This window comes from Furipterus horrens, unplaced genomic scaffold (genome assembly GCF_987537825.1).
Source record: "Furipterus horrens unplaced genomic scaffold, mFurHor1.1.pri manual_scaffold_6, whole genome shotgun sequence".
NCBI lineage: Eukaryota > Metazoa > Chordata > Mammalia > Chiroptera > Furipteridae > Furipterus > Furipterus horrens.
Genome location: NW_028327176.1, coordinates 120434786 through 120451970, shown reverse-complemented (window position 1 = coordinate 120451970; position 17185 = coordinate 120434786). Strand labels below are relative to the sequence as shown.

General features: G+C 37.0%; 1 protein-coding gene across 1 annotated transcript in view; it reads right to left on the bottom strand.

The window, feature by feature from the left end:
* The window catches only part of CD109 (CD109 molecule), a 133986-nt gene that overhangs the window by 11773 nt on the left and 105028 nt on the right, over positions 1-17185 (bottom strand). Inside the window, exons 21-26 of the mRNA XM_090282669.1 lie at positions 15981-16199; positions 15071-15215; positions 11533-11709; positions 4635-4716; positions 2087-2315; positions 947-1112 (exon numbers count right to left, since the gene is read on the bottom strand). Coding sequence (XP_090138795.1) covers positions 947-1112; positions 2087-2315; positions 4635-4716; positions 11533-11709; positions 15071-15215; positions 15981-16199 — 1018 coding nt within the window. The remainder of the gene's footprint in view (positions 1-946; positions 1113-2086; positions 2316-4634; positions 4717-11532; positions 11710-15070; positions 15216-15980; positions 16200-17185) is intronic.

Below are 17185 nucleotides of genomic sequence, written 5' to 3'. Positions count from 1 at the left end.
ATGATTACACTTAGGTGGAATGTGTAATAACTACCACCTAGCCACGTAGAGAAAAAATGTCAAGGACTCCTTCAGCTTCGATGCAATAATTTTCTGGTCCCTAGCACAATAGGTAATAAGGATTCAATCTTATTTACTGCTAATAACAATACATTATTTCTCCTACAATCTCAGAAGTCTACAATTATCCCTTCTTGAATTAACAGAGCTTTGAATCAGTGGACATTACCTAAAATTATTTCAGCCCGCTCATCTCCACATCTATCTGTCTACACACTTGTGAGTGCGCACATGCGTGCACACATGCATATACCCTGAATCCCTGACTATAGAGGCCATTTGGGAAGTGACAACACTTGTGCATTTTGTCCTGCTGTAGCCTCTAAGCAGTCCCCATTCAAAAGAAAAAATCATATACATGAATGCACTAACAGCATTTTTTGGCATTTGCATTACTATTAATTGGCATGTTAGTTCATTTTTTAAATACTTGCCATGCAGCAGGCAGTGTGCATTATCTCATTTAATCCTCACAGCAACCCTGAAATTGGTGTTATTCCAATGTTACAGTTCAGGAAACTGAAGCTCATAAAAGAAAGTAGCAGAACTAGAATATGAACCCATCTCTCACCAATCAAGGTCTTAACCACTCAAGGCTGCCACACCAGAAATGGTATCAGAGAACTCAAACAATAACTGACATCTGGCAGAATATATCTAAGAGAAGAAAATATTCAAGCCCTGAAATTCTCTAGAAAACTCAGGGAGAGGAGACGTAGCATGGCCATGTCGTACCCACATGGTCTCATCTGTGCTTCCTTTTTCATCCCAGTCAGAAGACATAAATGTAATCAACTTCCTAGCTGGCTTCCAAAGTTTCTCACATAATTTATATATCTCACAGTGCATGGCAATCGAACAATCTCAGGCAGGACCCATGGGTTACCTTCTTGTTCTGCTCTCCAAGTCAGGATGTTCAAAGCTTCCTTGGCGGTGGGGCTCCCCACGAGTGACAGCGCATAGGTCACAAGAGCTAGGGTATAATTGTCTGAGATTCCTCTATTGAATTCAGATTCCAAAAAGTTGACAGACTCTTGAACATCAATATAAGGCTTAAAGAAAAAAATATTTACCATTCAAAATAACCCCCCAAAAGAATAAAACATTGATTCCAAAAACCATTTCATCATCTATTGTGCACCTGACTTTGTCCTAGGCAATGGGAATCTACATTGATCATTGGCATTTATAGATTTGCTAAGTGTTTTGGAAATAACACTGACTTTTAGTTTTTATAAGCAAAAAGGCACCATTCCTTATAGGGAATAAAAAGTAGAATTTTTGCCAGTGTTTCTCCCAATTGAATATCACGAACTCAGGTGAAAGCATAAGAAAGATATTTCTCATATTTGATCTCATGTATTGAAGCTCTAAGTTCAGGGGAAAGTTTATTTTCTTCATGTCTAGTACTGAGCTAGGAAAATAGTAGGAATTTAATACAAAGAATGGCTGTTTTTGATCATGTGAAATGCAGTCAGCAGTAAGCAGTAAGGTATCAATCACTGAGACAGCTCTGGAGCAAAATTAAGCTCATTAGCATAACTTTCCATGTACACGAATTCCCATCCAGACATCCATGCCATTTAACACACTCTTTAGAGTGTGAGTGTACTTTGTACTAAATTAGCAGACAGTGTAATTGCTCCATGATATTTTAGAAATTAAAAAAGTCTTTCACAACCTAAATTTGCTAGAATGCACTCCCAAATTCTGAATAATTGTCTGTCCCCCAAGAAATTAACCTTTCGAACGATAAAATACTTATTGACTTATCTTACCAACAACAACATTTTTATTGGAAAGCATTTTTAGGATTATCTTACTCTGTGAAAATGGGTCAATATTTTTATTTTCGGATTTTGGAATGTGGTCACAAATGCAGAGCAAAAGCGTGCTCAAATTCAGACTTTGAATGTGATATAAAATTACAAAACTCTTTTAAGTTTCCAGACACATATTTGATCCATCAAGACCTACCTTTCTTGTGATTTCCCACCTGCCATTTATGAAGTTAAAGATTAAATACCTGATACTTTTTATATCTCAGGAGAGAAGTCACGATATAAGCTGTAAGCGTTACAGGACTTTTATTGCCACCTTGAAGCTCACTATGGATCACTTTTCCTGGCTCCCAAAATTCACCATTGGATTTTTGATGGTTTTTGAGCCATGTATATGTTCTGTGTAACACATTCTGATCAATATCTATGTAAGGATCAGCTTCAAGGAAACATCTTAAAACAAAGGCTGACAACCTTGGAAAAAAGAGGGGAAAATTATATAAAATACAATTTATAAAGTCCTCCAAATAACACTGAGCAAGAAAAACACCAACAATAACAACACTTCTTTCCCCATTAGAAGAGTCACCAAAGACAGAATCACTGATGAATAAACAGAGGGCAGAAAATAAAGAGGTAACATAAACAATTCCATGTAGCTGATGGACCTAGTTTCCACTTGAGCATGGCCAGGAAGTATTAGGTCAACTTACAAAATATCAGAATTAGGAAGAAATTTATAAATAGTCTAATATAGCCTCGTTATTTTATAGGTTGAGAATTTGATACTCCAAAACAGTAAAATAAATTCCAAGATTATTCCTGTTTGGACTGTTCTAGGTATTTCCCAAGGGTGAACTTATTATGTACTTCACTTAGCCCTGAAGCTATGGGTGAAGTATATATAGATCACAAAGTCTCATACTTTTAAGTGGAGGAAATGGATGTATTCTTTCCTATAGGCCAGGAGTCAGCAAATTATAGCCTGTGGGCTGAATCTGTTGGGTCAGATCTGGTCCTTGGGCCAAATTCAGCCAGAGTCTGTTTTTTGTACTTTCTCCCCTCCATCTTCCAAGGGAGAAAGAGCAAATGAGAGGGAAGAGAGGAGAGGGAAGAATATACAACAGAGACAGCATATGGTCTGTCGTCGTCGGCAGCCGTCCGTCTCGAGAGACGATGGTGTAGCTTCTTAAGAGTCTATCTGCACCGCCGAGAATGGCTGTGCAGTCCGACTCGGGAGTGACACGGTATCTGTCTCCTCCCATGTTAAGTCGACATCTTGCGATGACGCTGGAGTGTCCTCTCCAGTGAAGCTGAAGCTACAGAGCCTGGGCAGGATGATATGGAGGGTCTGCTGTTGCCCGCAGCAGACCCACCCCTCTCTTCGCAGCTGAAGGGTCCAAGGGAAAGACGGAGTCAATACAGCTTGGTTTCAGGTGCGCCGCAGGAGTTGCCGGTGTTGACTACAACGTCAAACCGCCTTAGGGACTCCGGCTCCGGATTTTCTGTCGGGGTTTACTCCCTTAGCCTTTCCCCTGAAGAGGTATGCCGCAAGGCAGCGGAGGTTTTTTTGGAGTCAGAGTTTTCCTTCTCTGATGTGCCCTGACTGGAAGATCGAACCAGCGACACTTAGCTCGCAGGCCGACGCTCAATCCACTGAGCCAAACCAGCCAAGGGCCATATGGTCTGTAATGCCTAACATATTTACTATCTGAACCTTCACAGAAAAAGTTGGCTTGATGCCTGCTACAGAACACTAAATATTGAGGCAAAAAGAATGTCAAGCAATAAAACACTGAAACCTTTCTATTTATGGATCTATATCCTGACTCATGCCAAAAGAAAATGTGAATCAGATTTGTTTCATCCTATAAAAGATTTAGTGTGATAAACATTACTAATATTCAATAATATCCAGTTCTCTTTTACTTTGAGTATGCAGAGGAATTCACTTCCTTGCCTCCCTGAAGTTAAGCAATGGGCATGTGACCAGCTGTGATAATGATAAAGTGGAAAGAAATGTTACACCCAGCTGAAGCATCCAATTGCCAGGGTTGCAGACTCCAGCCTTCTCCTCCCAGTCAGTGGCAGGCCTGGAGATTCCAGGTGAGGGGAGACGCTGGCAGCTGAAGCATAGACTGCAGAGCCCCCTGCTGGCCCATACTTTAAATGCAGCATGTAGAAGAGAAAACTTCTCAGTAAGCTACTAAAATGGGTTATTTGTTACCACAGCATGCCCTGTCCAACCTGACTGATACAGTCAGTTTTTTTCTAAGTATAGAATTGAAGATAGTAAGAAGACAGCAAGGAGTGAGAGCAATCATCCAAATTCAGCCATGCAGAGATTCCATTCTGGAGGAAACTCTAAATATTCATTACTTGATTCCATTACTGTTTTGCACATACAAAAATAACCTTAAAGAAACTTTGCTGACTGCATTAACATAAAAATCATGTTGAGCATGTCAGATTAAAGAAAAAGCTATGTCATAATCACCCAGTATTTCTAACTGATTTTTCTTGTCAGTTTTACTGTCATCATGTGGTATTTTTATTTCTGCTTTTTACACCAAAAGAGAATTTATGACCCGTCTTTTCTAAACAAAAACACTTGCTTTGTTAGTGTTTTAAAATCATGTTTTAAAAGGAGAATGTCTTTAAAAGACAGGCTATGAGAAAAGCAGCCTCAGAGACATTATATATATAAAACACATCTATTGATTTCATGGCCATTGTGACCTAGTAAGGACCCATTCCATGACAAAGATGTGTTCTGTTAGCAAAAACACTTACCAAGTGCTCCCAGATGGGTCATCATTCCCAAAAGCACTGAAAGAGCCATCTTCCCGTTGATAGAGAAGTTCTCTCTGGTAACCTAGAGGCACCAAAATAGATCATCCATGTAATCAACTTGCAATGAATGGAAGTTTCTAATCATACATTCATATTGAGGGAACATGGGCAGAGGATGGAAAAGAAGAAGACATCAAATCAATACCTAATAATGAATACTTTCCATGTTAAGTGCTATGGAAAATTTAAAATACCAGAACTTTTCAAGCAGAATATATGAAATAGCAACTGTCATATCCCCAAAGTAAATTCAGAGGAATACTATAACATAGAAAACAATTTCAGCGATTCAAAAGCAAGCAAAGTAAAGGCAGAGTTTTATTTAAAACAATTTCAGCGATTCAAAAGCAAGCAAAGTAAAGGCAGAGTTTTATTTAACTCTGTAGTTTTCATTCCAATGGTTTCAATATTAGGTCACCTAAAATTTCTTGCTACCTAAGAAAAAAACTAAAATTTCATAATTAAAGTTTAAAGCTAAAACAGAAAATAAAAATGCTTTCTACTTTTAGGCCAGCAACAGAGGGGGTTGGAGGAAAGGGAAATTGTTAAATAATTGAAGACAATGGTTCTAAAATTTTTTGGCCATGGACAACTGAGGTAAACCAAAGACCAACTGGTCTGCCCACCACATCAATTCCAAGTTTTCAATTAAAAAAAAAAAAAAAAAAAAAAAAACTTGATGGTAGTAATAAAGTCTCACTATAGAAGTAAATTGGGGAGGGGGCTAAAGTTCATGTGTCTGCTTTAATAAAAGCAGATGTTTCATATTTGCAAGTAAATTATTGCAAATAAGAGGCAGATGTTTCATAGTTCCAAAGTGATGCATGCAGGTCTCGAAACTGAACACTAAAGATTCACCAAAGAACCCACAACAGACTAAATGGCTAAAAATGAAATTAAAATAGCAATAACTTATCACTAAATATCAAGCATAAACAAGAGCCAATAACATTTCCAACTCCAGGTATTATTAATGATTCTCTGATAGCCATGAATTCCTCCTAAAAATGACAAGATTCCACTAAAGGCAGGTAGGAAACACACTATGAGCCTTCAGAATGGCCATATAGAGCCTGGCGACCATGAACATGAGTAACATGTTGAATTTAATCCCTAGTAAATTCTAGTAATAAAATGTTTTACTTTATGAATATCACATTTTTGAGGCATCAACAATTATAATTATTCATATTTGATTAATAAAACATGAGCATTAATATTTTTAAATCATAGTAAATCTGCTCTTGCCATGTCCCAAACTTTTCTCAGTGAGCCTTTCTGCAAGAAACCCTAAACTTGTGTAGCTGATTTAAACTACAGTAAGAGAAAATATTCAAAAAAACAAGACACTGCTTCATGGTGATATCCAAAGCCCATGGTAAAAAAAGAAATATACATAACATTTAAATGATGACAGAATTTTGCTTAATTTGAAGAAGGGGATGTTAGGTTATAATCTGTATGTTTAAAACTAAACTATTATGGCACAGGAATTAAATAGCCAACCTTTATCCAAATACTGATTATGTTTCAGGACTTGTTCAAAGCCCTTTCAGGACCCAGGTAATTCCCACAACAAGCCTATGATGTAGATGCCATTATTATCCCTTTTTAAAGATGATAAAAGTGGAACTCAGAATACACCATTTGCAAGGTCACACAGCTGGTAGGTATTGAAACTAGGCCTTAGCCAAGGCCTATCCGTCTGCAAAACTGCTGTTTCCTATTAGTTCAGAGACCTCTTTCAACAATTACTGTATTGGAAGTCCTTCACATAGTTCTTTTTACATGGCAAGCCCTCAATAAGAAATAGCTATCATTTCATAATATAGGTAGAAGGAAAGGCTTTCCAACCACCTTTTTTTTTTTTAAGTTGATAAATTTGACTACAAAAATTTTTGTTTTAAACTTTTCATGGCAAAACACACTATTAGCAAAGTTAAAAGATCATTAGAAGAAAATGTTTGTAACATATAAGAGAGATAAATGGCTAATGTCCCTAATATTCATATATAAATGTTATGTATATGTTTATATACTATTACAATATGTTTATATATATAAAGAACACTCTTAAATTTAGAGGAAAAAATGTTTAATCCTATAGGAAAAAATGAATAAAAGACAAGAACATACATTTTATTTAAAAAAAGAAAGATGGACTTTAATATATGAAAAATGTTCACCTTCATAATAGGTGAAATGCAAATTAAAACTACATTGAGATATCATTTCTTATTTATCACATTAGCAAAGATTCAAAAGTTTGACCATGTACTCAATTGGGGAGGCTGCAAGGAGACCATCCTCATCATTGCTGGAGGGAATTCAGAATGGTACAACTCCTATGTAAGAAAATGTCTATACCTTTGAGCCAATAATCCCACTTCTAAGAATATCCTGAAGAGACACCTCCTACAATACCAACATATATATGCAAAAGATTATTCACTGAAGCATTATTTATCATTGTAAACATACTGGAAATAATCTGAATGTCCCAAAGTTAGACACTGGTTGAATAAACTTTAGTACATACACACAATGCAGTACTGTGCAGCTGTGAAAAAAAAGAATGAGAACTATTTATCTGAACTGACATGTAGTAATCTGCTGGATATATTATTAAGTGAAAAAGGCAAAGTCTGAAGTAGCATATGTAGTATACTGTCTTTTGTGTAAAAAAAGAAACAAGAAAACATGTATATGTTAATTTCTGCAGCAAGAGGAAGAAAGAAACTAGAAACTAAAGAAGTAAGTTACCTACAAGGGTAGGGGGAAGGGATACAAGAGGCACAGATATCCTTTGCATATACCTACCTTTTAGAATAAGTTTGACTTTTGAAAGGATATTCATAATCTACATATTCAAAGAGTCAAGTAAGAACAGAAAAAGTTAAATAATTGTTCACACTACTTAGTTCACTTTAATATGTTTAGTTTCCATGTAATGTTTTTAAACAACCCAAAATAAAATCTCTTCTTTTTTCAGAGCCAGTCAGGGATCACAGAGAAGCACAATAATTTTCTAATACTCACAAAGGAAATTAGCAAAAGAGTCCAAGACGTTCTCCCTCAATTTCTAATTCATGACTAAATCTACCAGGTAGAGTTGAACTGGTGAGCCGATCTGACAGAGCAGAGGAGAGCAGGAGCAAGGAAAGCAGAAAGAAGAGGAAAAGAAAAAAAGAGGAAAGAAAAAAGGGAAGGTTCAGGGCCCTCCATCACCACAGGAGGTGCTTCTGTGAAAGGAAGGACCAACATCAAGAAGAAGACTATGTGCCTCCAAGCCCCAAAATCACATCAACAACTGCAGTTCCAAGTGTGAGTTATATAAAACTGGTCAGAGAGATGAGCTCATGGAAATGAGATCAGTGCTTATGGAAATTACCCCTCGGGTGGCTGACCTCCAACAGTCCCCATTAATATCAACAACTAGAGCCATTCTTCCACCAGGGGCAGCCAGCCCAGAGGAGAAGAAGGACTTACGGACAATCTCCCACTGGGAGTGTATTTATTGAGCTGGTTTCGATAAAACTGAGAATGTAAGCCACCAGCCCTGCACCCATGGCAAAATAAACAGAGAACAGAACCTAAAAAGAGGAGCTCACGTGGATCTGGTGGGAGCCTCCTGTGAGGTTCCCTTTCCATCTCATGCCAGCCATGCATCACGAGAGAACCCTCGGCTGCTTGTGCTCCATACCATCCGTTCCATAAGCAGAAAGAGAGATTGTGGACTTAGCTGTCATGGGTCTCGTTAATACAGCAATCCAATGTTCCAATGTCATCACCTGAGTTGAAGACTTTTCACCACAATAGGTGAGAAAGGTAAAAACATGGTGTCCTCCAAATGTTTATGAGGAAGTAAGAGTATAGCCTTTAAGTTCCTAGTTTTAGGAATTGCTCTTGAGTTAGAAAGTAATGATAGCATAATCAGAATTAATAGACATATGAATTATCATTTATGAAGGGCCAGAAAAGATACATACTTACTGGGTCATGACTTTCCTTCAAAGTACACAAATGTAAAATATTTATAACTTATCATAATAAATATGAAAGTACTATTCATAAAAACACATAGAAAAGTAACATTCCAACCATAATTTGATGTGGTTTACCTCATGTCAAAATTGCATACAAGTAAAAGAAAATCAGTTCCTTATGACTATATCGATCATTTTCTCTGGTTAAAAAATAAAGTTGATAAAAATATTCTCTGTACTAAAAGATAAGTAATCATTATCAACTCCCTTACTCTCCATGACATGAAACGGAAAATGAGAACTTTACCAGGTTTTTTTATAACATCTTCACTACTGCCTCTAGCCATTCCTGTGATGACCAAACGCAGCACCAGACTTCTGAAACCTACTTTTTTCCTGTTTTATTTCAAAAGAGAAAATATAATGTGTTTTCAACTAAGCCTCGTCTGAGTCTCACTTGAAAAATTGAGCTGCAGGCACTATGATTTAAATATTTGAGGAAAACAAGTGTTTTAAATCTCTAATTAACAGATTCAGGATTTCCAGTCCTTATCAAAAACAGCTTTCATTTTACGGTCCTATTTTTCTTCTGACAGCAAAAGACACTTCATTCAATGATGTAGCTGTTGTTTTGACCAAAAAACAACGGGTTGGGTTACAAGGCTCCTGGGCCAAGCATGATTTAAGTAAAACAATGCGCTGTTCATAAATGACATTTAAATAATATAATCATGACTCACGCCAAAGCCACTTTAATTTCTTAAAAAATAAAAACAACTACAGTATATTTAAAGGACTTTGGCTAATGTGATGGCAAAAGAAAAAACAGAGTCTCTGAAATAAGACACTGATTTCATAATAAATATCATTATACCAAGAAGTTTTGTCCACTACTTTGAAACATGATTCAGTCTAGCATGTGAAATGATGTGTTTAGGGGAGTTCCACTGGACTGACCTCCATCAGCCAGTAGAGCAGCTCAAAAGGTGAAACACTGAAACCATGGCCAAATTTCCTAGCTGATAAGAACATGCAAGAACCTTGTGTCTATAAAAAATTACCGCATTGTGGAAGCACTTGAGAGACCTTCTAGGTCCAATCGCCACATTAGGGTGATGAAACTAAGGCCCAGAGAAGTTAATACTGATAGTAACGCATTCATCCATTCTGTATTTATTGAGGTGCGAATATATCCATTCTGTATTCATTGAGGTGCCAATATAAGGACACAATGAGAAGATATTAAAGATGGGAGCTTATTTTCTAATGCAGATGACAGATTATTAAAATTAAAATTTTTTAAGATAATTTGAAATAATGTTTAGTGTTGTAAATAAAATTAAAATGGAATAATATAAATGAGAGTTACTAAATGGTCAGAAAAGGCCACTCTGAGAAAAACACCACCTGAATGATGAGAAGGAGCCAGCCATGGAAAGATCTGGGGGGAAAGCCTCCCAGGAGAAGGAAGGACAAGTTTAAAGGCCCCGAAGCTCCTGATGTGGCCAGATGGGGAACCATAAGAGGGCAGCATCAGACAAGGTGGCAGGTGGAGGCCAGGCCAGTCCACTCAGGGCCTTGTAGGATGAGGCCAGGAACCCATTGGAGAATTTTCAGCAAGGAGGTGACATGATTCTGATATTATCAAAAGTTCCCTTTTATAATGTGTGGATACTGTGAGCCTAGAAGCAAAGAATCTATTTCGGCAACCACTGGAGTGGTCCACGTGAGCCGTGGCAGCATTGGAATGGAACAACTAGCCACGGGATGGAAGCTGTGAAAATTTCCCATTTGTTTTTCGAAGTAGAATGGACAAGATTTACTTGCTGACTTTAGACCCTAACTCCCTAGTTAGATGCAACTAACTAGCGCTAAAATATCACATTTAATCTTCACAGCAGTCTAGTTCCTACATACTGTCCTCTTGAAACCAGCCAAATTAAATTTTGAATACAAGTAAGAATCTTATTTTCGAAAGGTGCAGAGTTAAATTATGACAATTTCAAATATTTTTTACTTGTCTCCTTAAATATAACCATTAAGGCAATGGGCAAAGACCTCATCTGTTTTTAGCATGGCACACACTATTATACCACAGAGAGCACTTGGAGTTCAAATCCCAGTTCTGCCACTTAATTGTTATGACCCTGAGCAACTTAACTTTTTTGTGCCTTAGTTTCCTCATCTGTTAAAATAGAAGTTTAATACTAATACTAATTATGAGCATTAAATGAAATATTAGATGTGAAGCGTTTAGAACACTGCCTGCCACACAGTAAGCAATCAACTAAAGTTAACCATTGGTATTAGCAAGTGGCAGACAAAGTAACTGATGTCCACAAACAGTATAAGCTTCTCAAGGAGTCACTGTACAGTCACCACCAGTGTGGCATTCTCTGGGGGTCCAGCAGGGCCTCCCTTTACAAACATTTCTCTCCTAACCATCTGCTTGATGTTTTATATGCAATGAGAAGGTCCCCACCATGGGACACCACATGTGCTTACGTGTATACTGTCTTCTCCACTGAACAGGGAATTCCTCTGTTTCCTCAGCACTAGAAAGAACCCTGGTACTAAATGTATGAATAAACGAACATTCACTCCTTTAGATTTTTAAGTAGCTTTCAAGTTCAGGTCCATTATTAAAATACAAACCCGTCCACAAACCAACCCCTTAACAAACACCTCAGCGTACTGTAATTAGTAAACAATGAGCGCACATCACCACACAATCATATAGCAAAGTCCCATAATCATATAGCAAAGACAGAATCTGTCTGTTTTGGAAAATGGTCTAGTGAACTCTGCCTTCAACAAAATCACAAATAAAAGCACGCTTCTAAAATGCTTACCTTGTCTCATAAATGAAAGGGCTTTTTCTTTTAAATTCTCTGTCAACTGTTTCTTTTTAGTCAGGTAATCCAAAACATAAATATTTGGAGCAAAATTTATCATGTTCTGTTCACCACAGCCATAAGGCATCCGAATCAATGAGGCTAAGCCATTGATGGAAGAACCAAGAATATCTCCTGAAAGCACAAGATATTCAACACATTCAGCACACAGTCAACATCTGTACCTGCTGGTGGACAGGAGACTTCCACTGAGGACAGGAGGTGTACAGCACTCAGGACACAGGAGAAACTGCACATCAAATTTTTAGGGTGATTGCTCTAATAAATTATAATACAGTGACAATGAACTTATAGATTACATGACAAATTAGGATGCTATTAGCTCAGCTAAAGATACAGGCATATACTAGGCAAAAAATTAGTTTAAAAAATAAATCAAAAGTGTCAGGAGTGAACTATTGCAAACTATCATTCTTACATAGGAAAGAAATGGCTTTATAAATAGTTTTCCTTATATAAATAGAACTTCATTCTGATTTCTTACTAATACACTACAAATACTTGAGAAATAATTTTTAAAAAAGATATGAATTATAATTTTTAATGTGCTTTATTTAGCAACAACAAAGTATGATAGAACTAGCAAATATAAGCATGTCAATCACTTTCAAAATCAAAAACAATTAGGAATATTCTTCAAAGTTAGTAATATAAAATTAAACAAAACATGCTTGAAAGACTTCTCTAGCCACAATATTATAACATCATGACTCAGGAAAATAAGTAAAAATTCAGAAATATAAAGATTGAATTCTAATTCTGACTTCACTGAGGTTGAGCTGTATAGAGCATGTTCTTCTCTGTAGTTTAGAAACCTACTCCATTCCAGGTCTAAATACCTACTGAAAATTCTTATCTTAAAAAAAAAAATGAGTCCAAAAGTGAGGAAGAATTCTTTCACATGATTAGGCTGCAGCCATACTACCATATGATGTCAAACTTTAGACATTAATACATAGATATAAGTAAAGGTAACATTATTACCACTGCAGGTTATGTTTCTAATATTCAGAGTGAACATAAACTTAGACTCTCAAAATTTAGAGAAGCAAGCTAATCATACATTCTGAGCTAGCAAATAATCTTTTCAAAATAAACACCATATAAAAATAAAACTCGAAAGATCGTTATTTATGTCAAGCTTAAAAAGTAGGTCTCAGAGTACTTCAATAGACTCATTCCAGTGTAAGGAGTGGTGGTATACATTTAAAACTCAAGGCTTCTTCCCTTTGCGTGCATGTGTGTTCATGCATGTATATGTGTGCACATGGACTGGATCCTCCCAGTATCTCAACACTGTAGGAGATGCCTAGGCAGAATTTGTATTCTCCAAAATAAGGAGCTTATTTACCATATTTTTCACACTATAAGATGCACCTGACCATAAGATGCACCTCGGTTTAGAGGAGGAAAACAAGAAAAAAAATATTCTGAACCAAATGCCGTACTAAAATATTTAATAAAATATAACAGAATAATATTTCAACCATGTAAAGTGAACAGCAGTCAACAGCGGTACTAAGAACCATCATCACTGTTATTAACAAATGAGGAGAGACTTTAAGGTTCAAGTACTCTTCTAGTTTTCTGGGAACCCCAAGAACTCATCATCACTAGTGTCAGAATTTATGAAGCTCAGTTGCTCAGAATCACTGATATCACTTTCCTCGCTATCTTCATACTGACCAGAAGCCCTGAGATTCAGCAGAAAGTGGGACATTTAAGCATCCCCAGGAGTTTCGAATGGGCCCACCACTTCCTCTTCTAACAGCTGTTGCCACCGCTGAGAGGTCAGGTAATACACATCACGGTCTGTGATGCAATATTTGCTCCATAAGATGCACAGACATTCCCTCTACACACACAGTTTTGGGGGAAAACAAGTGCCTCTTATGGAGCAAAAAATACAGTAATTATTTTTAAAGACTCCTATCTAAGGTTCCAAAGAAAGTCCTCTATAGAGGAATTGGTTATTTGGGGTTATAATTAAAAGCATTGCACCTGCAGATGAGATTTTTAAAGAACATCTGAGAAAATGCTTAAGGTCATAACACCATGAAAATAAAACTATTTAATGTCATTAATCTAAGCATTTTCTTCAGTTTTGTAAAGCACAACTATATAACCAAACCGTGTGGGAGCTCTGTTTAACAGTTGATTCAAAAGTGCTTTCAGGGAACCACAGGGAGACAGGAAGAGGGTGCCTAAAGTCGGTGGGTATTTCCCTGCTGGCTTGGGACCTGTATGCACAACGGCCCTCAGCAGTAGCCCTTGCCTTTTGGTTATCACAAGCACTTTTGGAACCTTTTCAAAATACATATACCCTGGCCTTAGCCCAGGAGATTCTGATGGAGGAGTGCCATAAAAGATTCTGATATGTACTAGGACTTCAAAGCCACGAAAGCCAATTCTGTTTTTAGAAATAACCTCTCCCTGCAGCCACATTATAGTGAGGCCTTACTGTTCAAAAAGTGCTCTGCAGACCAGAAGCATCAGCATCACCTGGGAGCTTGTGAGAAATGCAGAATCTCAGGCCCCAGCCCAAGCCTGCCGAACCAGAAGCTGCCTTTAAACAAGACCTCCAGGTGATTCATATGCACATTGAACATGGAAGAGAACTGGTGAGGACACATATCTTGATAGCCTTTCTATTGTAATCAGAGGCGGATTTAACGGTGGGGGCACCAGGCGCACGCCCTGTGCCCCGACTTCTGAAGGGCTCCACAAAACCCCAACTTTACACTTTTTTCTAATGAAACCAAGTTTGGTTTCATATGTGCGATTTTAATTATGTACAAGTTTATAATCGGCAGTAAAACCTGATAGTATATTTCTATTCACTTATTTTCATTATTTCATTACTACACTGCATACTATACACATATTGTGCACAGGCCCTGCACTGCTGCGCTACCGCTCATCAGAGCAATAGCATCGTATTTGCTACTTTGTACTTACAAAGGTTCTCCTGCAATGCAGACTTACGATATATGCAAATACACAGGGATGTAAGTTAGTTTGTGGATATGTACTTGTTTCATTTACGATTTTAAACAGTTTTCTGTGCATATAAATAAATATTCAGGTAAGTTGAAATTATATTAAGATAAAATTAATTCTTCTTGTTACATTAGTGCCTAGATTTTCGTAGTTTATGAATAATTAATAAATTAATTAATACTACATAATATGTTTATTTATTCAAAAATATAGTTAACATGTGTTTTTATTTTCCCTGTCTCTCTCTTTTTTTTAAGGGACCAATATTTTCTTCTGTGCCCCAGACCTCAACTGACCTTAATCCGCCTCTGACTGTAATCTTGCTAGCCTTTCTATTTGATACCAACTAAAAACTTTTTGCAACCTCTCCTCATTATGACTAAATAAGAAAATATGGCATATCTACAAATAGATGAAAATATATATTATCACGTGTAAATAAACCAGTAGTGATGGTGATATATTCTATTCTTACCAATTGCAGTGATGTGAACTCTTTCACTACCACTCACTGTATTGGGAGGAAAGGAGAAACTCAGAGTTTTCTGCATAGTCTGTAGCTTGTTGTCCGTCAAATCCAATAAGATGGATTGTGAATATAACTTTTCTATTCCTTCAGCCTGTTGAAACAAAAGCAACACAATTAATGTGGTCTCTACTTATCTGTTTACAGAGAACTGTATGCAGACAATAAAACAAACGTCTGGGCTGTTGTGTCTGTGGTGTGTGTATGGTTAGGTAACCACCTACCATTTCTTGACTCTTGCTTCAAATCTGTTAATAAGTGTTTACTTTCTAGCAAATTAAGACAAACCATTTCATGAAATGGTAGTGGAATGACAAAGTAGAAAATGAAAAGGTGATGAGGAAAGCTCTCTGAGGTACATTCTATTATTACCCAAGAGAGAGATTAAATACCTTGTCCTAAGTCTCACTTGACAGAGCTGGGATTCGAACCCAGAGCTGCCTCATCACGGAAGACATGTGTTTATGCACTATGCCGAGCTGTCTTTTTGTGCACAATGTGTTCTCTAAAAAAAATTTACAAAATGTCTTCTACCTGTGCTGAGGAATTTCAAAATTCAAAATCTACATGTCAACTTAGCATGACTTAATAGGATCCCAAAATAACATGATTGATAAATATAATTGACTGCAAAAGAGACTTGCTTTATAGTCCTACTATAAATGTAAAGAGGAAATTGGCAACTTCCAAAATGTAATCTATTTTTACATATAGATGGGAAAACAATTAGGCATTACCAGAAGGGTGGAAGAGATGACCCACTAGGTCTTGCCAACAAATCTAACCAAGAAAATCCATCTTCTGCTTCCTTTTCACTTACATGTTTCCATTTCATTTATTTGAGACTTCAAATATTTACCTTCACTAAAATCCTCCGGGTGATGGCATCAGAAGCAGCAGGTGAAACAGCTATGACTGTGATAGGAATTTCTCCCAGGTGTGTTGGTTTAATTGGGAACAGGACAGTTGCACCGTCCTCACTAGGAACAAGGATGGTCTGCTGGTGCCCTGTGGCATTGATTTCATTCGAAGCCATTAAAATATCAAATTTTTCACTTTTCTCAATGATCACATTGACCTGAAAGAAAAAATTATTATGAAATTTTATATAATAGATTCTCCTCTGCAAAGTGTTAACTGTATCACTACTTTAAATTAGGTTAATCTGTGAAGCCCAAGACTAGAAAAAGATGAGACAGATGTAGCCAAAGAGAGGATGACAGGGTATCAGGAAATTTTCATTTCTTTCCTGTGCTTTCCCAGAACACTTCTAAAGTCAACCCCAACCAACATCAAATTATCTCATTAACCAAAGCTTTGGTTGGAAAGAAGGCACCCAGAAAGGTTATTTCATGTCATGGTATTGCCACAAGCCTGTTTTAACTGTCATTCTGAGACACTGGTCTTACTAGAAAAAACTGAGACAAAAGAATGAAACATTATGACATCCACTGAGAGTCTCTGCTAAAATTATTCCAAATAAAGTGTGACTCAGGTATCTGTCCTGAAGTATACATTGGTTGTAAACTTTTGTAAAGTATGTCAAAGTTGCCAGCATCATCAAGAAGAGCATTTCTCTAGGCCTTACACTTTATGAACTGTTTTCCCATTTATTTTCTCATCTGTTTCTCAAATTATTTTCTATAGAGACAGTAAGTGGTAGAGAGGGAACTGAATCCTGGTCTCTGACTCAAGAGCTTTCACTCTTCACACTGTACCATGTTGATTGGATTAAAAACTAAAATTTTAAAATAAGAAACAATTTACTCTATGGACATAGTGCTTAAAGGAATTATAGAGTTTTCATGCAATTAACCTTATTAGGTTAATTACATATCCCTACCTATTCTGGGGCATAGAGGGATCAAGCATTTAGTTAACTCTACTAGGGACACAACACAAACAGGGGGCTGTTCCCTCCCCCCAGGGAGCTGCCTAAGGGGACACAGGTGCATGACTCAAACAACAAAGCCTGGAAAAAAGAATACACTGTATAAACACGGGGACAATAAACACAACAGAATAGGTGAGAAAAGGCATCCTAGTTTCAAGTCAGGTCTTGAA